General features: G+C 38.4%; 4 protein-coding genes and 2 long non-coding RNA genes across 11 annotated transcripts; all 6 read left to right on the top strand.

Moving 5' to 3' along the window:
• The first annotated feature begins 161 nt into the window (after positions 1-161).
• LOC148328942 (transmembrane protein 107-like) lies at positions 162-2,608 on the top strand. 4 transcript variants are annotated; one of them, XM_088307181.1, is made up of 7 exons: positions 162-451; positions 569-672; positions 789-856; positions 919-1,019; positions 1,703-1,799; positions 1,915-1,958; positions 2,084-2,608. In XM_088307181.1, the coding sequence occupies exons 2-7, from the start codon at positions 586-588 to the stop codon at positions 2,098-2,100; spliced, it is 414 nt and encodes a 137-aa protein (XP_088163307.1). In that variant the 5' UTR covers positions 162-451; positions 569-585; the 3' UTR covers positions 2,101-2,608. The 4 variants fall into 4 exon arrangements, with proteins under 4 accessions (XP_088163307.1, XP_088163306.1, XP_088163305.1 ...); XM_088307180.1 differs by lacking the exon at positions 1,703-1,799 and having other exon boundaries at positions 1,862-1,958; XM_088307179.1 differs by lacking the exon at positions 1,915-1,958 and having other exon boundaries at positions 170-451; positions 2,084-2,604.
• A 627-nt stretch (positions 2,609-3,235) lies between these two features.
• krtcap2 (keratinocyte associated protein 2) lies at positions 3,236-5,729 on the top strand. Its single transcript, XM_088307083.1, has 5 exons — positions 3,236-3,388; positions 4,291-4,445; positions 4,545-4,608; positions 5,307-5,373; positions 5,478-5,729. Exons 1-5 carry the CDS (start codon positions 3,385-3,387, stop codon positions 5,596-5,598), a joined length of 411 nt encoding a protein of 136 aa, XP_088163209.1. The 5' UTR covers positions 3,236-3,384; the 3' UTR covers positions 5,599-5,729.
• Positions 5,730-6,796: 1,067 nt separating this feature from the next.
• On the top strand, positions 6,797-10,224 carry LOC148328940 (protein S100-A1-like). Of its 2 annotated transcripts, none has more exons than XM_088307597.1 (3): positions 6,797-6,942; positions 9,068-9,226; positions 9,711-10,224. In XM_088307597.1, exons 2-3 carry the CDS (start codon positions 9,089-9,091, stop codon positions 9,867-9,869), a joined length of 297 nt encoding a protein of 98 aa, XP_088163723.1. In that variant the 5' UTR covers positions 6,797-6,942; positions 9,068-9,088; the 3' UTR covers positions 9,870-10,224. The 2 variants fall into 2 exon arrangements, with proteins under 2 accessions (XP_088163723.1, XP_088163722.1); XM_088307596.1 differs by lacking the exon at positions 6,797-6,942 and adding an exon at positions 7,209-7,526.
• Positions 10,225-11,656: 1,432 nt separating this feature from the next.
• LOC148328938 (uncharacterized) lies at positions 11,657-19,786 on the top strand. The gene is made up of 5 exons (XM_088306707.1): positions 11,657-11,803; positions 16,777-16,952; positions 17,063-17,206; positions 19,234-19,401; positions 19,490-19,786. Exons 2-5 carry the CDS (start codon positions 16,812-16,814, stop codon positions 19,784-19,786), a joined length of 750 nt encoding a protein of 249 aa, XP_088162833.1. The 5' UTR covers positions 11,657-11,803; positions 16,777-16,811.
• Positions 11,658-15,547, top strand: LOC148328939 (uncharacterized). Of its 2 annotated transcripts, none has more exons than XR_015845679.1 (3): positions 11,658-11,803; positions 14,962-15,126; positions 15,222-15,547. It is a non-coding gene; the product is annotated as an uncharacterized LOC148328939 (long non-coding RNA). The 2 variants fall into 2 exon arrangements; XR_015845680.1 differs by lacking the exon at positions 11,658-11,803 and adding an exon at positions 11,810-14,799.
• A 2,548-nt stretch (positions 19,787-22,334) lies between the features above and the next one.
• Positions 22,335-23,404, top strand: LOC148328937 (uncharacterized). Its single transcript, XR_015845628.1, has 3 exons — positions 22,335-22,773; positions 22,848-23,022; positions 23,102-23,404. It is a non-coding gene; the product is annotated as an uncharacterized LOC148328937 (long non-coding RNA).
• Positions 23,405-23,847: the final 443 nt, after the last annotated feature.

Here is a 23,847-nt window from a genome sequence, read left to right as displayed (position 1 = left end):
GTTGTTGTTGTTGAATCTTAGAAAAAAATATCAGTTTTTCCCACCTTAAAATTAACCAATTTCACACTACTCTCTCGCTTTTAGGTAGTTCTCTTTTTATAGTTTTATCGAAAATAAATAAAATACAAAAAGACGTCGCCACACCATCTTGTCGGAACTTTCATTCAAAAGCTGTTTTTTCTTCCGGTTGGCAATCAAGCATGGACCAATTCTACAGTTACTGTAGCAACCGATGCTACTTCCGGTTGTATTCGAGGGATTTGAACACGTTAAAGGCGGACACGGATGGACTAAACTAGCTTGTTGTGTGTTTTTCTAGTCTGTTTTGTTCTTTAACGAGTGAATTTAAATGTAGTTGAAAAGTCGCTGCATGCAGTGTTATTTTGTTTCCTAACAGTGGTTAAATAATACCGACTAATCCACGCAACTGTTTGTTTCTATTTAATACACTGTAAGTGTGCCGTGAATGCCTCGTCGGAAGATTTACATGGCACTCATCGACGACAAATATCCTCCCCATTTTGTTGGGACATATTAAAACTCGAATTGTTGTTTTAATCTCAAACAGGTAACTAAAAAGTTCCGATGTCGGCCATAACCAGCCTTGTACCCGCACGTTTCCTGACCATCATCGCCCACCTTGTTATTGTCGTTAACATCTTTTGGACGAGGGTGAGTTCTTTTATAACCCTTGCTGTTTTGTTAAAACATTGTGATACGCTTTATTTTCAGTCGGAAAAATGATTTTTTTTCTCGTCATCTAACACCAAATCTTGTTGGTGTCACAGGAATATAATGTGAAGTCCTGCTTGCCTTTGGAGTTCACGCAAGAGCAATACGACAGTGAGGATTTAAAGTAAGTACAAATGAAATATACTTACATTATGCACTTATATTTAACATATGTGTGTGCTACAGGTTAGTGGTGGCCTTGTCAGTCACACTTGGGTTATTTGCCATTGAGCTAGCTGGCTTCTTTTCTGGAGTGTCCATGTTCAACGGCAGCCAAGGGCTTTTGTGTATCCTTCACCTACATTGAGATGTCCCTATACTGTGTGTATGAAGACAAAATATATATAATGCACATATGTGGAGAAAAAGTGAGCACACCCCTGATAAGACAGTTGAACTGCCGAAGTTTAATGACCCATAAATCGAACGATCCCAAATTCAAGCCATCATCAACGTCAGTGATTTGGAGCGTTCAACTTGCGAATTATTTTACAAACTTTTTTTTTTTCACTTGGAGGTCATGAAAGAAAGTGCAAAGATAAAATGTATAATTTCCTTTGAACCCCAAATAGAAGTTAGTGTGAAATTAGAAAGGATCACTTATTTAGTACTATCATCAAAATGATTACAATCTTTCGTATTTCTTTTTTTAATCAAACTGCTCATAATGTTTGTAATTATAATTTTTAAGTCTTTGAATTACTTACTTATGCACTCTTGTATTTGATGTATTTGTGTGTTTTTTTTAACAGTGAAACCCCCCCCAACCTGTTTTCATAGGGGTGTGTTAACTTTCTATAGATACTTTTCGTCACTGAAGCAAGATTAGATAAGGAAATATGTGTATGTTTTAGAAGATAAGAGGAATAAAATAAAACCACGATCGCGTATCAGTTTAAGATATTCATGTACATTATGCAGTGCTAACTAAATCATCAGTTGTACACTAATTCCATGACTCGTTCACTAGCCACAGGAGCCCATGCCAGTGGCTCGGTGGCTCTGGTTTTCTTTCTATTTGAGCAATGGGATTGCGCCATCTACTGGTGGATTCTTGCCTTCTGCAGGTTAGTTTGCCACAGCTTTCCAGACTGTTTTTTGTTTTTTCCCTGACATACACATTACCTAGCACTGACGGTCCACTGCAGCGCATCAGTTTCCTTGTCTTATTTTGTGTTTGAGAAGTGGGAGTGCTGGACTTATTGGATTATTTTTGTCCCGTGCAGGTTGGTACATGCGCTTAATTGTACAGATTTATATTAATGGATTTCATTTCAGGGGGTAGAATAAACTGAGACTGTAAATAAGAAAATATTTGTGACTTCATGTCATTCTCTGTATTTTCTTCTAGTGTGCTGCCTGCCTTGATGGAGATTCTTCTGTTTATCGCTGTTTTCGGACTGTCAAAGAAGCCATTATGATGTACACGTGGATGGAGTAAATGTAAAAAAGACATTTGTTGTATTTGGTTTATCGTGCTCACATGGACGTTGCGTGCTAGTGGTTAGCAAGTCTATACATCACAGTTCAGAGGTTCTTGGTTAGAATCTCATCTCGGAACTCTATGCGGAGCAAGCACCGGCACTGTCTTTCCCCATGCTACTGGTTGTGTTCTCTGGCAATGCTGAGTTTCACCCACATTCCAAAAACATTCACTTTAGGTTCGTTGATGACTTCAGGACAATTTTCTTATGTGTAAGTGTTAGTGTGAACGATGGCTTGTGCAAATATGTCCAGTGATTGGTCGGGTGCACCTCACAAGGCGGAAGAGCGCGATAGAAAATAGATGTTCACGTGTAATTTTTTAAATTGTGTGATTGAAATCTGTTGCTGCAGACTTGGAAGAGTTACATATATGTAAAATAATAAATACTGTTTGTAAAAAAAATAAATAAAATCATTTGACTCCTTTTTTATTTAATATTTGTAGTTTTATTTCTTGTTTTCTAATTTATTTTTTAGATTTAATCATTCTGTTCTATGTAGTTATTACAGTTAATTTATTAAATTCGTTTTTTTTATAACATTTTACTATTTTGTTTTTATTATTATTTTTATACATAGATCATTAGTGTGCCTGTATTGTTTTAGTGCATCCAGTATTAGGTTAACTTGTAAAAAAATATTTTTCCTTTACTTTTTATGTATTTTAATACATTTTTTGTAACTAATGTTATTTTACACCTTGATTTTGTTTTGTTTTTTATTACAAACGGCTTTATATATATTTATATAGTTAAACTATTATCATATTGGTGATTAGGTTTATTGAGACGTATTTTGCACCGATTGCTTCATCGTTTATTTTTTTATATATTGTAATATATACTTTGAAGTACTTTAATAGTTATGTGGATAATTATTTCCGTTTTTAATTCATTTCGATCATTTTCTTTTTTTTAACGCATTATTATTATTACTATACCTCTTCGGAGATGGATTATAATTATTTTACTATTTACATTTTCTTTTTGAATTACTTTTATATTTTTCTAGGATGACAGTCGCTCAGCAGCCTCTTAATGAATTCCGGGTGACAGTTCCTCCCCTTCGGTTCCCAGGTCCAAACAGTTCCCAATTCGGCAAAGTGAAATTGGACCTTTATAAAGATATAAATAAATCACCACGATTACGAGCAATTAACTTGGAGCCATGGGTATGTATTACACGCTTAATAACAAATTTATTTGTATGCCTTCATTGTGTATACGGACGTCCAGCTTGCTCTGCTCAAGTAGCTAGCTTGTCCGGCTATTAGTTAGCTAACAAGCACCGATGCAAAACAGTTTTAGCACGACACGTTTGATCGATAATGGAAATAAGCTTTATTCTAAATGCCCCCAAAAAATGTATTTACATTACTACTGGCTTCGCTTACGTGCGATGACTTGACGTTAGCATTAGCTTAGCATTTGCAAGGCTTCGGCTAGAACACTGACGTGTCATTAGGTCGGCATTTAAGAGAACAGTTAGCATTAGCTACCTTATACAACTGACAATAAATCAAGCGAGGTCATTTTTATTTGCTTTAATGAAAATGAACGTGTGATGTCTTACATTTTTGTGTGTGTTCCAAATAATGCGTTCTGATTTAATAAACATTTCATTCATAGTTTTTTGGGGGGGTAGAATATTTTTCCTTCTGTTGGTTTAGTTAACGGATATAAATCTCTGACGAATTTTTTTTTTTAAACCTCATCGGTGCTTTTGAATGTAAGTTTTTCTCAAGAGGAGAAATTGGTTTAGAAAGGTTCTTTTATTGTAGAAATGCACTTAAAACAAGAGATAACAATATTATATTGCAAATTTCCTCAAGTTTGAGAACGAATCATAATATATTTGTTAGCAATAACAAATGTTCACTGTAAGTTGCATTGAATATTTAGGAATATGCTTAATTTGGAATTTATTATTATTAATATACATAAATATGCTTAAAAATGCTTAACGTCTCCCCTAGTGTAATTAATAAAGCTAACCAGAATATTAGTCAATATGTCATTGATGTCGTAAATGGAGCAAACTGGCGGACTAAATTGCCTTTTTTCGTCCTGGCAGCAGTGAACACGGGCACGTCTCTGGTGCTGTCCAGCCTGCTGTCGGTGTTGGTGTTTGCCGGCATGCAGATGTTCAGTAAGCAGCTGGCATCTACTGAGTGGCTCACCATCCTGGGAGGCTTCCTGGGCTCCGTCCTCTTCATCTGCTCCCTCACCGTATCCTCTGTGTCCTCAGCACTGATCATTTGACTTTGTTGTTTACAGTTGCGTAACATCCACTATTAGAAATGCTTAGCCTTTACTCTGTTTCTTCAGGCATTTAGTAATCTGGAAAATCTGTTTTTTGGGAAAGGGTTCCAAGCCAAGATCTTTCCAGAAAGTAAGTTGATGCAAGATGAAGATATGCCAAATATTATTATTTGTATTATTATCATTATTTTTAATCATAGATTCAATGTGCCCAGTCTGCATCCTCCTACTGGACTGGGATGGCCTTACAACTGTCTAAATGATACCTGAAATTAAATCGGAAAGTGTATTAGGTCTTTTGGGACACCCTCTAGTGTAACATATGTTCCATTTGGGGAGTTAGGCACCGTAAAGTACAGGACACACATAGACAAACAATTCACACTTTCATTCACCCATATTCACATTTAGAGTCTTCAGTGTGCTAATGTGTTCAGTATGCATGGAATGTGGGAGGAAGCATTGAAAGCAAACTCAGATTTGAACCATGACATCTCCGTTGTGAGGCAAGACATGCTATAACCAACAAACCACAATGTGTTTTCACTATCGTCAAACATGTTTTTGGAACGTGAGAAGGAAGCTGGAGTATTTGAAGTATACAGTCCTCTTCAAAAGTATTGGAACAGCAAGGTCAATTCCTCTTGTTTTTTTTCTGAAGACATTTTAGATCAAAAGACAAAAATGAGACAAAAGTTCAGAATTCCAGCTTTTACTTTGCAACTAATTCATGAACGCTATCTGTAAAGGCAGATTGATTGGCGCTCTCTTGTATTGGATAACGTGAACGTATTGTACTGTGCTTGAACAACTTTGTTCGACTTTCAGTTCTGCTGTGCCTGTGCCTGTCACTGTTTGCATCCGGCTTGGTTCATCGCGTCTGCGTCACCACATGGTCAGTCACCTCGTCCTCACTTGACTAGCCTCCACATGCACTTCTCTTTTTTAACCCCCCCCCCCCCCCCCGTTCCTAAATCCGTCAACATTCTCTCCTCACAGCCTGATCTTCTCCCTCTTCGCCCTGTATTACATCAACAAAATATCTGCAGCCCTCTACCAGGCGGCCGCTCCCACGACGGTGCCCGCCAAGATGGCCACCAAGGGCAAGAGGAAGAATTGATGAATGAAAACAGATGTCCCGATTTTGATAGAAACTTTCATTGGCCAGGTCCACATTCCATTAAAAAGATTACTGCGCCCCATATTCATACAACAAGTCATTTTGTAATTAAATTCTAGAAAACCGTTCAATGTGTCTTGTCTCTTTCACACTGATAATATTAACTTTTGTTTGTCTAGCAAGAGGAAATGCACTACATCTAATAAAATAAGTGTTGGTCAATGAATTAGAACAAATGATTGTTATTTTTTTTATATCAGCAAGATAATTTTGGACATTTCTATGCATCCAACTTGGAGGAAACAATTTAGTGACGGCCTTTTCTGCTCCTCGAGTATGTAAAGGCATATTTGGTTCGTTCTAAAAGGATATTCCCCATCAAATACCTCTAAGATTTAAGTTTAAAACAGAAACCGTGACACCCTGGTCTGATATCTCCTCACAAATTGTTGCTGTCCAATGAAAAACTTTTGGAGGTTCTCTCTCTCACTCACTCTTTCTTTTTTTTTTTTATCCTTAACCGACATGAAAAGAAAGCACCACTACTAAAATAAATGTATAGTAAATTCCACTGGCTGTGGTAGTATGAACACTCCCACCATAGCGGTGACATTACATCTGGCTGTTGCTGATTAGCTAGTGGAACTTTCCAGGACTGACATGTTTTACTCTGAATGACATTTTGGAAAATGAAGACAATATTATTCTTAGCTTCCTTTTCGATGTAAAATAAGCGTTTGTACATGGTCAACCGATAGGACTCACAATTCCTATTTTTTTTCTCTAGATTTCTTTTTTAAACCACACCTTATTTTCAACTGCAAAGCACAAAGTGAATTTCCTAGATGTGAGGATTCATAACAAAGGCTATGAATCATATTTTTTATGATGACGACGAAACAATGGCTTGCCATCACCTCCCACAGCCTGTAGCGTGGTATTTGTCTTCATTTTGAATTTTTAAAGCTAGATTTGTTGTGTAGCAAGTATTTAGAACAAGGGTGTCAAGATCCAGTCCTGGAGGGCAGCTTCCCTTCATGTTTTTCCATCTCTCCCGGTTGCAACACACCTGATTCAAATGAGCAGGATACTTATCAGGCTTCTTCAGAGTTTGCTGATGAGCTGATCATTTGAGTCAGGTGCGAGGATTGATTTAGAAACCATGTTGGTGGGGTCACAATGGAGTAATAGAGGTGTAACCCCCCCCCAGATTAAAGCTTAACAATAATAATAATAATATTTGTAATTAAAAAAATGTCAACGTTTACTTCGCGGATTTTCACAGGTGGCTCCTATCCCAATTAAAACGAATCAATGAATAGGTGAATCCATGGGTGCCGAACAGTGAGTAGGCCAGGGTCCACTGTATTGTATAAGTTTATGGTATTGCTTTTCTTATTAAAATAAAATATTCCAAAATGTTTTGTTGCTGTTTTATAGCTTTTCCATTGAGACACAAGTGCTTTGCGTAATGAGTGTAGCCAATGAACGAATTCAACTCCTATCTCAAGGGATCACTCTACTTGTACTCAAACTTTCAGAAAGTGTTTAAAGCTGTTGAGTGAAAAGTTTAGACACACCCACTCATTTAACAACCCAAGAAAGTTGACACCATGTAAGCGTCTCATGCTGTATGCAAAGATTATAGAGTGTAAGCTTTCCCTCTGAGCTTCAATAGGGGGAAAAAAAATCAGCCGTGGTTTTGATATTCGAAAAAAAAAAATCTTGGGAGTTGTGTGCAACTGGGTGTGGAAGACGCATGAGCACATTATTTGCTTTAACTCCCTCCCACCTCGTCTTTCTTCATCTCCCTCCCATCTCCTTCTCCCGGGCGTTGCCCGGCTGACTATATATACTCGAATAAACTCTTACTGAACTCCTGCTTTTCGCTCAAGCCCATCTTGTTCACTCAACCTCCTCCTGGTCCGGTAAGTTCATGCTTCTTCATTTGACACTTTTTGGGCATGTTGCGCTCATTTTACGCAAGCAGTGCATACCAGAAGCTAGAGTTGACGGAAAATATGGAAAAAAAACACTCGCGGAGTCTTAAAACGTCATCTAGATGGATTCGAGTGAATAGTTTGGCTGTGTTTTTTTTACGTTTATTTTCAGTTTTACGCAAAATTGTATGTTGAACACTAATGGGTGTGTTTGCCGTGCGTCATTCATTGAGTGGACTGCGGTTTTGGGCGCAATGCACTTCTCCAAGTCACAAGAAACGGCTGCCCTTCTGCTTCCTGTTCTTTTGTGGAAGAAAATGTATTCCATTATCCTGTCTCTCTCTCTCTCTTTTTTTTTTTTTTTTTTTAATTTTTTTTACGACCTTTTTTTTTTTTTAACGACTTTTTTGTCTTGCTGAAATCCTGATGGGAAAAGGCGGATGTGGAGCAAAGGGTAGCAACCGTGAGATAAGGATGTCCGTTTGTTTCGGAACATGTGGTCCAATACTAGAAGAATTTTCTCTGAGTGCCAATGAAAGCAACACCCGTATCCTCCCTTGGTGCTACACCGTTTGCTGATGACGTATTTGAGCTGTGTGTACTTAAAGTCCTCTTTTAAATGTGCATGGATCATCATTTCCTCTTAATAGATTGGCCCATTTTATTATTATACTTTATTTTCTTTCTTTTTAATCTTATTTTTTTCCTTTTTTGTTTGCCTTAAACATCTGCTACGGATGCTGGCCACCTCTACTAAAATCGGCTACATCCTTTAAACAGATAATTAAATTCTTTAAACAGATAATTCAATTCTACCAGGGAAAGGAAATTATTTTGTTACAATTATTTTTTTGGTGAATAATATACTATATATGATCAGTTGTTTATGAATACAATTTTTGTATATAATTGTCTTTTAAAAAAAGCATGTGAATATTCAATATTAAGTATCTGAGATAAAAAAAAAAAAACAGCTTTGTGTCAAGATTTTTGCTGTCTGATGCAGAAAGATGTCTAAAACTAGTCCACTCTGTTCTTGAATATTAGTTTCATCTTTTCCTGAAAAAAATTATAATCTAAAGTTCTGCTTAAGTAAAATAAACAATATTAACTCATTCATTGCCATTGACGAGTATAGTCGTCAAATAGTACATTTCCTTTATCTGGGCTGGTCGTGAATGAGTTAAAAATACTTATCATACTGTGTATATAATTTTTACAATAAACTATATTAATGATGACTTCATATTGATGCATCACTATTCATCTGAAGGCAAAATGCAGGAAGAGGTTTAAATAGCACACTGTTTCTATGAATATTAGCTTCATTAGTCCTGCATTTTACATGGAACAAAACATATAATAGGAGGTGGGGCCAAATATTATTTAAGATACACAGTCAATATGTCTCAAATACTGACATTGTCACTGCGCAATGTGACACTTTATGACAATAGTGAAAATATCTGTTTCCAATATTACTCTGCCATTACCACGCCTCACAATCCCTGCACTTTCTCCATTTACAGCACCCACCTGTCTCTGCAGCCATGACTGACTTGGAGAAATGCATGGAGAACCTCATTGTCATCTTCCACCGCTACGCCAAAGACGACGGCGATGGCAGGACGCTCAGCAAAAAAGAACTGAAAAAACTCTTGGAGTCAGAGTTACCTACCTTCCTCAAGGTGAGAACATGATCGTTAATGCAATGGGGCAAGTTACTTGAAAAAAATATGCTGGATATTACCTGTTACTGTCAGTAGCAAGTAATTGAATAATATTTCAATATTACTATCTCAGTTTTGCAATGCGTTATACTACTTCTGTGTATTGGGTTCCTTTAAATAAAAAATGCAGAGCTCAAAATTGTCTGTAGGAGTGATAAATGTGATTGTGAATTGTTGTTGGTGTGCAACCTGCAATTGACTGGCGACAACTTCAGCTTGTGCGACGCCTCTGTTCAAGGTTTTCTTAATAGCTGTGGAACATATATATATTGCATTTCCATTATTTCCTATCGAAAAAATAGTGGCCAGATCAAAACACAAGAATTCTACCAGTACTATGGAACACATTGTGGTTCACTGTCATCTGACTTATTCCTCAAGACAAGCATCATGACTGTCTCTCTAACCCCACCCACCCACTTTTTTTTTTTTTTTTTTGTAGACTCAAAAGAACCCCAAAACGGTGGATTGCATCTTGCAGGACCTAGACCACAACAAAGATGACAAGTTGGACTTTGAAGAGTTTCTCCCCCTGATTGCTGGCCTCTCCTTGGCTTGTGAGAAGTGCTACGTGCTTCACCAAAAGAAGGGCAAACAATAAAGGAAGCAGACACTTGTGTTCCATGAATATAAACTAACGTTTGACTGAATATCACATTGTCTGTCTGATTACTCACATCATGAAAGGCTGTTCTTGTTTTTTTATTCTGCATGACGTGAACACTTGGAAACATTTTAGCCCCAAAATGTCCACCCTGTTCTCACCGCCTCTGAAAAAAACTGATTGATAACCATACAGTTGATGAATAGCAGGTGGCCCAAGAATTGTAAGGCGCTACAATCTGATTTTACTCATGTTTTCTTCTAACCCATAAAGCTTACAAATATGGTAACTAATTGTACATGTATGGAAGTTGAGGTAAACACTTCATTGCTGAAATAAAATGTTAAACAGGCTGCAGAATTGCGTCTATTATTCTTAGCTAACGTCTGGGAGTCCAGTTGTTGCTATGCAGAGTTTGACAAGGATCCAAAAAATGTGTGAATTCAAGCCAAATAAAAAAAAAAACACTCACACCAAAAAAAACGAAAGCTTTAGGCAGCAATGCGCTGACCCAATGCCTAATTTTAGATAACATCAAAATTTTGAACTTGTGACACAATGTTCTCCCCATATTTAAAAGCATAGGAAAAAAGCTTCACAATTTAACGCAGTAAAGTGGCCTTGATTCCAAAACAGCGCCATCTACTGGATCTTGTGGGACACTTTCCTGGCGTGTCCCTTTTATTGCAACCAAACTCCTCCCAGCTCCGATGTCTAACAGCGCAGGGCCTGCAGGATGACACATGATCTGGTTTGCAAGTGGTTTATGTCACGCCCTTACAACACAGCATAGTTGTATCTGAGGAATTTAAATGTGATACATTGCCATGACAACGCTGCCCGTGAGTATACAGTGTCTGCACTGATGTTTGCCCACGCTAGAATCCAGTCATTTCAAATGGATTACATCACTCCAGATTGCCAAATCCCAATTAAAGGCAAGTTATTTATCTGCATGACAACATGAATACACATTGAAGGTTGGCTTGGTAACACAGAGGATGCTTACCATCAGCATCGAACTATATTGTTAATTCCGGAACGTCTCATTCCTTAAAGGACACGTGTTGTTGCGCTAAAGGAAAATGTAAACACTAGGTGGCAGCATCGAGCTAACACAAGGATGCGTGTGTGTGTTATGATGATCTCGTGCGAAGGGCTCTCGTGCATTAAAATTATTATTGAAGGGTGACACAGAACTGTTGAACGGAAAAAAACGGGTCTCTACCTCCCAAAAGAACTTAGATTTACTTGAGTACTACACTTCAGTACCAATTTTGTTCTCACCATTTGAACTCCTCTATATTTCAAATAAATATATTTTGCTTTCAACTCCACGACTATGCAAAGTTCGATTGTATTAAATCATTGACAAATAACTATCAGCACTCAAAGTAAAACACTTTAGTGTCTCTGTTGTGTGGATCTACGCACAATAAGTGGATGGGGCGAGGCTGCGGAGTATCGGACAGACTCACCAGTCTAATAGAAGCTACTAGCTACTGGTCACTAGTACTACTCTACTGGATGAAGATGATATGAAAGTATCTTTATATATGCTATAAAACGCACAGCATGACATCGAGGCAACATTTAAGTATTTAGAATTAGTGTTGTTGTATGTTATTGCCGTAGCTACCAATCAATGATAGCTGAGCTGTTGCGCATGCGCACTACGGATTGTGCAAACGGCGCAGATAGTGCCTTGACAGGATTTGTTACGCTTGCTGACTTGTTATAGATTCACTTCAGCAAAGCTAAAAATAAGCCAATGAAGGATTGAAACAGGCGCTCATTTGATTCAGTTCCTGGAATGATAAAAAAAAAAAAAACAAACGTGTGCGTATGTGCGCAAGCAGGCTGAACAGGGTTTGCTGGCAGCAAACTCAAAAGTAAAAGGAGAGGCTCTCCTGAAAGCAATCTACGACAAGGTAAGGCAGTTTTTCTTGGCTCATTTGTTTGACGACGTGACCCCAATGAGGACAAGCCCTATAGAAAATAGATTGGTGGTGTTTCAGGTGTTGAGTTTGCCATATAGTGCTCAGCACCTTAGTCCTGCAGGTGTGTTGAGGGTTTGCATAGCTGGCATATTTTTTTCATGAAAACAACAATTCGACAATTCACTCAACAAGTAACACTGCTGTTTATTGTTCAACACCTTATGTGCGACTATTTGTGGCATAAATCTCCCACTGACAGTTTCAGTCAAACTGTGTAAAAGCATAGTGACAAGTACTTTTGCTGACATTTGGCCCTAGAATTATACTTTTTATACAATGTTGTGCAGGGTGTCCAAACCTTAAAGGGCAAGTCAAGTCAGAAATGTTCTTTACAATATGATATATGCACACCCGGTAGTCTAAACACAGCATTCTGATTAATATTGCATGAATGAAATATGGATAAAACAGCAAAATATTGCCCCGGGCGCGGATATTGATATTCCACAAACGGAATATTAATCAGATTATCATGTTTAGACTAAATGGGGTTGTATACACCACATTATTGGAGTTTTTTTTGGCTTACCCTGTCATTGGCTTGTACAATAGTCAATGTGGACCAAAGCTGTTCCGTGCAGGCCCAGACCGTGCCATCCGCCTATTGTGCAACAGCCATCGAAGGTTTTCATAAGTGCTGATCACTAGCGCAACAAAGCTATATGCTAATGCTATGCTGAACGCTACCACAGACATTCTATCAGATATTATCTTGTTACACGCTGCACCTGTTGTGAAAAGTAGAAGTCTGCCTCAGCTCTGCGACATTGGTGGCGGCAACCATCAAAGTCAAATTGTGTGTATTGAAAATAAGTCATAACTTGTGACTTTCTCAATCAATTCTCATAACGCTTACTTTCTTGTCGTCAGAGGGTGTGCTATCGATACAGAAAATGCATTTTTGATATTTGTGACATTCACGGACATGGAGCGCTTGTCTGTGCAAACTTTTACGTCACCGTAGACTCCATGGGAATGACGCAAAAGGCACTTATAGACTGGTTAATTATATACCTTTTGTCATCTGGTGGAAGAACATTTAATTGTTGTTGTTAATTGCCTGTTACTATAGACACACATAGAGAACACATTATTTGAAGTAAATAAATCAGATTTTTCAGACGGATTAAGTTATATTGGATATTGCACCGGCAAATCAGTGCGGTTGTTAGATCACGCTTCTTTCATCTTCGGCAGCTGGCTAAGGTACGTAGAAGGAGTAATCCATGCCTTTGTTACAGCCGCGGACTAAGTTGAGCCTTAGAGGCAATCAAGCCTCTTCTGTTGCCGTTCCTTCCCTATTGAGACCTTCCATTAAGTGTTAGGCAAGCACTCTCTCTGTCCACTTTTAAAATTTGTAAAATGTCATAAACTAGACGACAAAAATGTTAATCACTTTTCCATAAGATGATCCCGATGAATGCCGTGTTTTGATTGTTTTGTTCGCTTTCATGGAGGACTAAGAAAATGATAATGTATTCACGTTTGACTGAAAATCGGAGAGTTTGGACTTCTTCAGGCAACACGGTTGATGACCGGTTAGCATGATGGCCTCACAGTGCAGGGTTCGATTCCGGCTTAGGCCTTTCCGTGTGGAGTTTGCATGTTCTTCCTGTGCCTGCGTGGGTGTATTCCGGTTTCCTCCCTCATTCCAAAGACATGCTTGGTAGGTTGATAGAACACTATAATTTGTCGCTATGGGTGTATGCGCGGATGGTTGTTTGTCTTTCGGTGCCCTGTGATTGGCTGGCAACCACTTCAGGGTGTACCCTCCCAACTGCCCAAAGACAGCTGGCATAGGTACCAGCTCCCCGTAACCTTTGTGAGGATAAGCGGCTTAGATAATGGATGGACTTCTTAAAGATATATATATTTAAAAAATAGGTCAAAGCCTTATAGATCGCTTTCCATTTTATGTGGAATCAGATCGCTAGCAGCAATGATGTTTTACTGTTTTTTTTTTTCCCCCCCTATTGAGCATGAAAATATCCTGTGACTTGTGCTTCACTGCCATTGGTTCATAACTCAGTCATAGTTGTGCACTTTATACGTTAACCTTCCTGATAATGGTTATGTAAACTAAGTGGAGAGCAAGACTGTTTGTATTGCTGAGTTTTATTATTATTATTATTATTATTATTATTATTATTATTATTATTATTATTGTTATTATTATTATGGTACAATCGAAGGTGCTTAAATGATTAGTGTCTCACTTTACTGTGTATAAGAAAATATGTCCAGCTAGTAATTGAGGAGAAGCAATCCTATGCCACAGATGGAAAAAGTGAGGTTGACCACCTGGTAGCTTTTTAGCAGTTTGCTTTTCGCTCGTGCAGTGCACCATTCCCACAGTAAAATTCATCGGGCATGATCTGTGTTTTTATTGATTTGGTTTTAAATGGACCTAATTTTACCATTTTTTCCCTGTGTCCCTTTTTTATATCTTGTCTTTCTCGTTATTTTTTTTATTTTATTTTTTTCTGTCCACTTGTTCTCATGTTGAGCTTTTGTTCTCCTGAGGCAAACACAATGTCATCAACAACCATTGACCGAGAGCGTTAATGAATGTATGGCAATCAGCAGACATGTTTTAACATAGGTGTGGCAAGTACACCGGGATTCCTGTGTGTGTTTTGTTTTTTTCTGGCAGTAGGTACACCTCAAACACAATCAACTCCCTTTGTGTTCAATCACCCCACACATGCAATTGGTTTCGCTGTCAAATTAGACCCAGCACATTTACTTGAGGCAAAAGCAGAACAGTGAAACCAGTCTAGGTGGAGTCTGAAACAGTTTACGTGAATCACGTTTGATGTTGAGTGTGCGCGTGCTGTGTGATTAAATGGATTTTACAGTCCAATATAAGAAGATGCGTCTCACTTGAGTCTAAAAGACGTCTCTGGAGAATCACGGCGGAACATACTGTAAGTGCTTAAGGAATTTGCTCAATGACGTTTGGAGCACGCCGGATGCGTGTTAGGCTAAAAATAAATGAGTCTATCTGTAATTGTGAATGATATTGAAATAAATTCTTTTGTATTTTATTTAAAAAGAGAATGTCTCCTGTTTCTTCAAAACAAAAAAAGGAACATACTTTTCCCACAAGCTGAGGAGCCATGGGCCGCTTAGATGAAGTCATTATAAAGTTGTCGGACCTCTTTGACGAATACAACACTGACGGCGACAAGTATTTGAACTCAGCGGAGACGGGAGTCTTGCTTGACAAGGAAGTCAACATCGATAACTTTCAAGTGAGTGGCTTTAGATAACCTAGTGGACACAGTCACAGCACGGTGTGTGTCATATTCCCCGTAATTTAACGTTTTCTGGATTTGTGGTTTGACAGGGGAAGCTCACGATGGAGAATATCAAGCAGAGCTTGAAGCAGATGGACCAGAACAAAGACACTGAGCTCAAACTCCTTGACTTCGGCAAAGCTGTGACTCAACTGACGATTGTGTATCACCGCAAGAAATACCAGGACGGGTCAAAATGATAAATCCAAATGAAGTCAAATGATCAGGGATAATTAAATGAAATGAAATTAAATTTAATTATTAATTAAATTACATTTCATTTGGGTCTATTATGAATTTGCTGATCTTTTTTTCCCCTGTATGCTTCTTTTCAAGACATGAAGTAAATAAAAAAAATATGTATATTATTTAACAAGCCTGTCTCTTTATTGCAGTGGTTCCCAAACTTTTTTTTTTTCTGACATGCCTGTTGAAAAGGTTCCAACAGCTTTATTAGGAGTAGTAGCCTATTAGTTTATTTTTCCTCAGAGTAATTTTTGTGCAAATAAAAATGCAAATTGGAATGTGATTCTACAGACTAAAACAATTGTGTGAAATGCAAACAAACATAAGATGGCTTGTTAGACACCGTGACTTGTGTTTACTGACTTCCACTAATATCAAAAACAAGCGAATGCGCGGTGATCCTAAAGATCCAAAAAAGCTTAAGAGGGACCTCTACCCAATATGTCAAAAGTTGCTGTGATATTTTAAATGTGCCTATTGTCTTTATCTGATTTTTTTTTTCAACTTAAATCTTCACTGTATTTATATTATTCTACTTTGAGGTTTTATATTTCTGTTGTTAAAATATGAAGTGTCTACCGATAGTCCTGGATGATTTTCACATTGCTCTAGCTTGTTAAAAAAGGAAATATAATAATTGAGGAAGTTTAATAATGCATGTAATTCACTCATAGGTGTTGCAAGCACACTTTTTTTATGTGTTTAGTTGCACAGTACACCTCAAACACAATGAGGTAGAGAAGTTGCCTTTGTGTTCAAACAGTTTTGGCATGCTTTTCTCCGGATACTCCTTTTTCTTCCCACATTCCAAAAATATGCATCAAAGGTTAATTAAACACTTAATTGTTCTTAGGTGTGAATTTGAGTGTGAGTGGTTGTTTGTGTACGTGTGCCCTATCATTGCCTAGCAACCAATTAAGGGTCTACCCCACCTCTCGCCCAAAGACAGTTAACCAAACCCACGTGACCCTCATGACGATAAGAAGTTCGGAGAATGAGTGACTGAATGAAAGTGCTTTCGCTGTCAAATTGGGCTCAGCCGAAACGGTGAAACCAGTCTGGGTGGAGTGTGAAAGAAATTATTTAAATCACATTTGATTGCATGTGTGTGCGTGTGCCTCATTATAAGAAGTCCAAAATAAAACCATGCACCTCGCTTGAGCCCGTCTCACATCTGTGGAGAGTCACGCAAGATCTCGTTTTGTCTGCTGATTGTGCCGTTCTGTAAGTGTTCAAGGGAGTTGCGCGATGGCGTTTGAGTATGCTGAGTGTTTGGGTTAAAATGTTATTTATATATACATATATATATATATATATTTTTTTTTTTTAAGTGAACGTCTCCTGCTTTTTTCTAAACAGTTACAGGAAGAAGACTTTTCACCAACTAAGTAGCCATGGGCCGCCTGGATGAAGTCATTACAACGTTAGCAGACCTCTTTGAGGAATACAACAGTGACGGCGGCAAGAAAAAGCGTTTGGACAAGGAGGAGATTGACGCCATGCTTGAGGCTGAAGTCAATATCGACAACTTTCAAGTGAGGGACTTTAGCCAACACGGGACACATTCACAGCACCGGACACGGTTGCATGCGTGTGTTTAACATTCCCTTGTTACTTAACGCTTTCTTGATTTTGGCTTTGACAGGGGAAACTCACAATGGAGAATATCACAAAGATGCTGAAGCAGATGGACAAGAACAAGGATGACGAGGTCAAACTTCTTGAATTCTGCAGAGCTGTGACTCAGCTGGCCATTTTGTACAATCGCAGGAAAACGGGGGGAGAAGTTTAGAAAGAATACAGTGATGATTATATAAGAAACGGGACTTTACTGCTATAATTGACTACAAAGAAATTCTTTAATTTGGGTCCATTATAAAGTTGTTGGTCTTTTTTTCCCCACACATGTTTAGTTTCAAAACAGTATGTGAAGAAATTCGTTCTAACAAGCCTTTCAGAGTCCTGTCTCTTTATTGCTGTGGTTCTACAGCTTTTGTTTTCTGAAACGCTCACTTTGGAGCACATAAATGATTCAGAATCTCTCAATACCAAAAGTGGTACATGCTATGTACATCTTTACAATAAAGCCGGGGGTGGATTAACACAAAGAAAAAGAGAACAGATTTAACAACGGTCTGAGTTATTCACCGAATCACAAAACTGATCATCTTCTGTTTCAACATTTGTCACATTTTGCATACCAGTGCTAATTAGCTAGCGCTCATCAAATCAGAATGCTAGTAATGCTAGCACTAAGATGTGTCATTATCTTGCGAGCTAAAGCCCAAAGCTGTCCATTACTACTAATAGAACAACTTTATAAAATAAATATTTATTATTAACTTTACCTGTGATGCTTCATTTGAGTTTGAAGAAGCTCTGTCCATCCCACCGGTGTGTGGCGGAATTGCAGCTTACTTTCTCTGTAACCTGTGACAGTTAAAGTTGTATTCATAATAATTTGCACTTTATCAGTTTCAATTCATACTCACATGAAAACAATTCCATCCCGAAAATTTAATTCACACTCACAAGGAAACAACTCGAACCCAAACAATTTGGATTCATAACAAATACGTTAATTACTGCTACAAATCCAATGATAAAAATGTTGTTTAAGGTGACAACCAAACAATTGTTACTCAATTGCTCTTAATTATTACTCACAATAACGTGTTTTGACTGACTTCATCAATGCTAAAAATAACCTAAAGCGCGGTAGTTTTGAAGGGTCAAAAAGGCCCAAAGGAGAACTGAAACCAAGATGTTGAAATTGTCTGTTATATTTTAAATGTTCATATCGACTTCATCTGATGTTTTTTAAATAAGTATACAAAGTATTCATTTTAAACAAAATTCCTTTAAAATATTGGATCTACTCCTTCATGCGGGCGGCCATTTTTAAGTCTTTTCAGTCTAATGAGAGTTCACACCCGAGAGACTGAGACATCTATCAGCCCCTCCTGATCACTTTATTTACAACACAAAACAAATATGGAAAATATTCAACAAGCACATACTACACAGCGCTCGGAGACGCTTAATCTAGCAGCAAATGGCAGACTTGCAACTCGGTTAATTCGCAACGGCTTTTCTCTTATCGCTCAAGCTGAAATCCGAAAATATTTTGACTGCGGTCAGGCTAGCCTCCGGTTGAAAAAAAAAAGTCAAGACAGTGCAACAATGTATAATTCCCACTCAGTGACGATGTTTTTGTGTACCCTGCGACTGGCTGGCAACCAGTTCAGGGTGTCGTCCGCCTTTCGCCCAAAGTCATCTGAGATAAGCTTCAGCCCCCCCCCCTCGCAACCTTAAACAGGATCAGCGGTGTTGAAGATGACACATGACGCAAAAACATGTGTGAGCTATTTCAAATATGACTCATTTGTGCTGGAGTGCTTTGACAAATGTTAAATGTTTGCACAAACAGGTACAATCAAACTCGTTCTACCTGTCGAGGTGGGATTTAGTACACCAAAACGTCAGCGAGATTAGTCATAAGGCTGGTGTGTTGACTGTACAAGAGGATTCCACTTCATTCGCGCACTAGCCTCGCTGGAGAACGAGACAAGATCAGACTAAACAAACGGTAAGTATTGATGGAACTCGTGATTTGAACTGTTTGACTCGTGCATGAGTTTGTCTTTGAGACTATCAACATGATCTGCATTATTTTATCTATCCCCCACACAACTCAATGCGACTTCTGGTCTATTCTGCAAATATGGTGACCTTCCCTGACCCCTTGATCCTACTAAATCTAAACCGATCTTAACGTAAGACCTTTTTCTCCTGTTTTTCCACAACTTTTACCAGAAACCGACTTTTCATCCTCCTGAAGCAGCCATGAGTAATAGACTTCGAAAGGTCATTGAGGAATTTGGGGAACTCTTTGACGAGTACGCCAGCGAGGAAAACGACTGTTTGAGCCGGGATCAGTTTAAGGCGCTGGTAGACGAAGTAATCAGTGGCCCAGACTATAATGTAAGTGACAAAACAGAAAAATTATTCTCAACACAAAACACGGATGGGATTTTTTTTTTTCCAAGTGGCCCATTTTGTGTGTTCACAGGGAAAACTTGAGAAATGCGATCTCGATGAGGTCTTTGACGAGCTGGATAGGAACGATGACGACCAGCTCACCTTCAGGGAGTACCTCAGCTGCGTGTGCAAACTGATTGGACGTGACCGCAAAAAGGGTGGCAGGAGGGGTCGGGGGAAAGGAGCTGGCAAACGGGGCGGCAGGGGTAGAGGAAAGGGCAGTGATGATGATGAAGATGAATGTGGAGGTGGCAAGGGCGGCAAGGGCGGCAAGGGCGGCAAGGGCGGCAGGGGCGGTAGGCGCGATAGATGTGATGATGATGAATGAAATGCCAGTTATGGTCAATCATTTATTAGTGCTGTTATTCTGTTGTTGTTGTTTTTTTATTCATCAATGCACATAATTAAAAAAACAGATTGATCATATTGGTGATCCTGTGTGTTTATTTTTATATTATATATTCTGTTTATTACTGTAAAATCAAGGTCAGTTCATGACATGTCACGTTATGGTCATGTTCGCCTTCTATTGCGGCTGTTGCCATGTCAGCAAAAAAAAAACCCTAAAGCAATAGCGGGAAATCTTTTTTATTTATTGTGTAATTACTTCATTCCAGAAGAAGGACATCAGCACCCAAAATTAATCCATACCCAAATATGTAAAAACTCTATTCATGAATGAGCGCAAAACGACGGCGTGATTACGGCACAAACTCAATTAAAAGATGAGCTGCAACGTAATATTTTGCTTTCATAAAGAGAATACAGTTAAATCCATTTGTATTGTATGTTTATTGAATTTTATAGGAAGTTACTGTCATCACACACAATCACAACAGTAAACATACCTTCTGGGGTCTCATTTATCAAAGAGTGTGTCAGAAAGAGTGCACTTATATGCACAAAATCCGTCAAGTCATGCTAGTTGTGAAAGGAAAATAATGACGATGATGCTTATCAGTGGAGTGGAAACAAGAAAGGGAATATTGTTTGCGGGCCTAAATGGGCAGGACAGAAGGAGTGCGAACTAAAAGGAGATGAATTGCGATAGTGTGACTCATCGAGGCTTGCCCCTGCTGTGGTGATGGCTCAGGTGCGAGCTCACACAGAGGCACACAATCCGGGAATGCAAATGAAAACAAATTTGACACAAGACGTGCGCAACGCGGTCACAAAGGCACAGTAGCGGCACCCACACATAAAACACAACAATTGGAGATTTGATTCTATTGGACATCCGCACAAAAGAGGAGAAAGGTTGCAGGATGCTGAGTGACACCAGGTCATGGGATCAGACGCGGACCTTGAACGTGAGACAGACGAGAGGAAGACTGAATCAACCGACAAGAAAAAAACTGTCTAGGGTCAGGAAGTCTATAAATTGTGAGGGCTACATTTTAGGAACGCTCTTTTCTCTCCCGCATTCATCTTGGGTGCGGGTCCTAGCGAGGATAAGAAAAGTAACCCAGATATCTGATGTGTACAATTTCCTGAATTCCAAAGAAGTGAAGAGAATATTGCAACACATTTGGATCAGTTTTTGAGTCTCTCTTGAAGATAAATCAATCACGTATTGAGTATGTTTTGTTCATGAAGGTTTTATTACTTGGTAATTTATATTTGCTTAGTGACAAATTCCAACAGTTTATGTTGGAATTCAGTAAATCCAAAGGATCCATTTTTTTAGTATTTGTACGTGCTTAAAATGTGAAAAGTTGTCGCGTATAAAAATGAAATGGAAAAAAAAAGTTGTTTTAGCTGAGCAATTGGTGCACTCTGGTTCCAAGCCATTGAATGGAGCGGGAGTGAGACATCTAACCCCAAGCGCGACCCACGTACACGTGAAGACGTGCGCTGCAGGTAGACTGCGCAGATTTTCATGGAAAAGAGTAGAAACTGATATTGGTTAACCACTTTTTAATCATGTGCAGCCCATGTAAATGTCCAAATATTTTTTTTATCCCTTTTCCACATCATTCCAGTCTTGACAAGGAAATGCCACTCTATGTCTTTGAAATAATGAACAGACAATAACTTGGGAATAGAATTAAATTTTTCTGCGTGTCTCCAAACCGTCAAATGAAATCGGAACATACTGTTAGTGGGGTGTTGTTGGGTGTGGTTCCAAATAGTCATTTTAATAATTCCACTGCCAACATGAAATTGTTTACAAGAACCTGTTGCAATCTGGAACAAACAAGGTGTGTCATGCGGAAAATAAGACCAAAAATGAAAGCGCATTACTCAGTAAGAACTGGTAAATAAAAACACAATCTAAACTTGTCAAACATGTCAAAACATCCTCTTAAGAGATAACGAGTTGCTTTGAATATGTTTCAAAACAAAAGGCGGGACAGTAAATTATGTTATTAGAACTCCAAAAAAATGGTGAACTAATTCTCTCAGATGTTTTTTTTTTTTTTTTTTATCGCTCCATCACAGGGGTCAGCAACTCTGGTCCTCGAGGGCCCTTTTCCTGCATGTTTTAGATGTTTCCCTCTTCCAACACACCAGATTTTATCATGTGATGTTGAGTCCGTTTCACATGGTCACGTCAACTCCGGTGTTACGCTATGAATCCCATCGATTCTCCTTCATGATGAAAAGTTCTCAAGTTTGTAAATGCATTTGATTTTTGGCTGTAAGTTCTTAATTCTTATTGGAGAGCCATCCATGCTTTGGTCAGTCACCGGGCACATTTAGAAGGTAGACAATCAACCATTCTCACTCTCAGTCACACCTAAGGACAATTTGCAGTTTCCGCCTTTAACAAATAAAAAGCATTTTTTTACCTCTTCCTCTTCAATTGGTTCTTCGGCATTGACCAATAGGAAGACGGTGCCCTCCTACTTATGATGAGCGATTGGACATGGCGCCAGTAAGCCAATTTGTGAATGTGCCGGCTCACCTGTTTTCCATGTTGTTCGCAATTTGAGCCTGTGAGCACTTTGATATCAATTTCATTCAGAGGAATGAGTAATGGCCGCCCCCAGAGGAGGATTAAAACGGGTGGCTATATTTGCTTGACTCATATTCTACCAATGCAATATTGATAAGAATGTCATGTTTACTCTAGTGAGGGCTCGTGGAACCTATTATTGCAAAGACCATTTTTGACTTGAGTTCCACTTTAAAATTTAAATTCGACAAATAGGTCTTTTTTTGTCACACAAATACCAACACATGACAAAGCAGCCAGCAGTGGTTGTGAATAGGGTGTGTCATCGGGTGTGGTATAAAAAGATCTGTAGCCATCTTCAGTTGACATTTTCCTGCTCACACCATGTCAACTCGCCAGGTGATCACACAGGTTTGGTAAGTGGCTGTTTCTTTTCCAAATAATAAGTGTTAAGCATCAAGTTTATTCCTGCAATATTCTCTCTGTCTAGAGCCAACATGAGCAATCAGGCAAAGGTGGTATCAATGTGCACACAACCGAGGTTGATAGAAGCAATGTGCATGCTACAGGAAACATTTCTAGAGTATGCAGAGAAATCAGGAGACAAAAGCACAATGACCAAATCTGATTTTGCTTTGATGCTTCGGAAAGAGTGCTGCATGCAGGTGAGAGAGAGCGAGAGAAAGATGATAATTCCTTCAACATTCCAAAGTGGTTCATTATTAGCCTACTGCTTTTGTTTAGCTGGACAGCAATCAGTCACTGACGGAGTTCTTCGACAGGCTGGACTCCAATGGTGACGGCGTTATGGACTTCAATGAGTTTTGTGTTCTGATGGCAACATTCCTTAGGTTGTTGTCGCCATGAAAATATATTTTGTATGTTTATTGCTTGATTTAACAAGCAATGATTCTAAGTTCTGTATTACGGTCTTAGCCTTAAAATGTCATGAATGATATGGCTTATTTTCTCAGTTTGAACCATATACGATTTGGCTGATGTCTTGTTTGGAAAAACTATAAATAAAACTCTACTCATTTTAAACTATACATGTGTCCACTGGATTGTGTTTACATCATTGCTGCCATCTACTGTTGAGTTTTTGAATAATTAAACGTGTCAGCATTTGAGACGGGTTATTCTACCAGTTGTAGTTTCATTCAATCAAATGATGTATTAATTAAAGAATATTAAGTTAATTTAAAGAAGAAAGTGATGTTGTTGGGTAGTAGTTGAATGTGCATATTCTCATTTTATATTTTGACGTATAATAAATAAATAAATCAGCACTCTCCAGTTACTCCTTGAGAAGTTTTTTCACTTAGTCTTACTGATAAGATTTTTACTTTTACTTGAGTAATATTATTCTAAAGTAACGTTACTCTTACAGCTTTGTGAACTGACCCAGATTTCACACGTCAATTGCAGTAAATTGAGGCGACTTTATCTTTATTTCAGTATCCATACGTGGAGTGACGATTTTATTTGGT

Source organism: Idiotropiscis lumnitzeri, chromosome 10 (genome assembly GCF_059441095.1).
Source record: "Idiotropiscis lumnitzeri isolate Australia: NSW breed Sydney's pygmy pipehorse chromosome 10, RoL_Ilum_1.0, whole genome shotgun sequence".
Classification (NCBI taxonomy): domain Eukaryota; kingdom Metazoa; phylum Chordata; class Actinopteri; order Syngnathiformes; family Syngnathidae; genus Idiotropiscis; species Idiotropiscis lumnitzeri.
This window is presented reverse-complemented; position numbering and strand designations above follow the sequence as displayed.

Coding starts and splice junctions, on each gene's coding strand:
- LOC148328942 (XM_088307180.1), top strand. CDS start 586: ATGTCGGCCATAACCAGCCTTGTACCCGCACGTTTCCTGACCATCATC. Junction 857..918: donor TACGACAGTGAGGATTTAAA/GTAAGTACAAAT, acceptor TGTGTGCTACAG/GTTAGTGGTGGCCTTGTCAG. Junction 1,959..2,083: donor ATTATTTTTGTCCCGTGCAG/GTTGGTACATGC, acceptor ATTTTCTTCTAG/TGTGCTGCCTGCCTTGATGG.
- krtcap2 (XM_088307083.1), top strand. Junction 4,446..4,544: donor TCTTCATCTGCTCCCTCACC/GTATCCTCTGTG, acceptor CTGTTTCTTCAG/GCATTTAGTAATCTGGAAAA. Junction 5,374..5,477: donor CGCGTCTGCGTCACCACATG/GTCAGTCACCTC, acceptor CTCTCCTCACAG/CCTGATCTTCTCCCTCTTCG.
- LOC148328940 (XM_088307597.1), top strand. CDS start 9,089: ATGACTGACTTGGAGAAATGCATGGAGAACCTCATTGTCATCTTCCAC. Junction 9,227..9,710: donor AGTTACCTACCTTCCTCAAG/GTGAGAACATGA, acceptor TTTTTTTTGTAG/ACTCAAAAGAACCCCAAAAC.
- LOC148328938 (XM_088306707.1), top strand. CDS start 16,812: ATGGGCCGCCTGGATGAAGTCATTACAACGTTAGCAGACCTCTTTGAG. Junction 17,207..19,233: donor GGAAAACGGGGGGAGAAGTT/TAGAAAGAATAC, acceptor AACTTTTACCAG/AAACCGACTTTTCATCCTCC. Junction 19,402..19,489: donor TCAGTGGCCCAGACTATAAT/GTAAGTGACAAA, acceptor GTGTGTTCACAG/GGAAAACTTGAGAAATGCGA.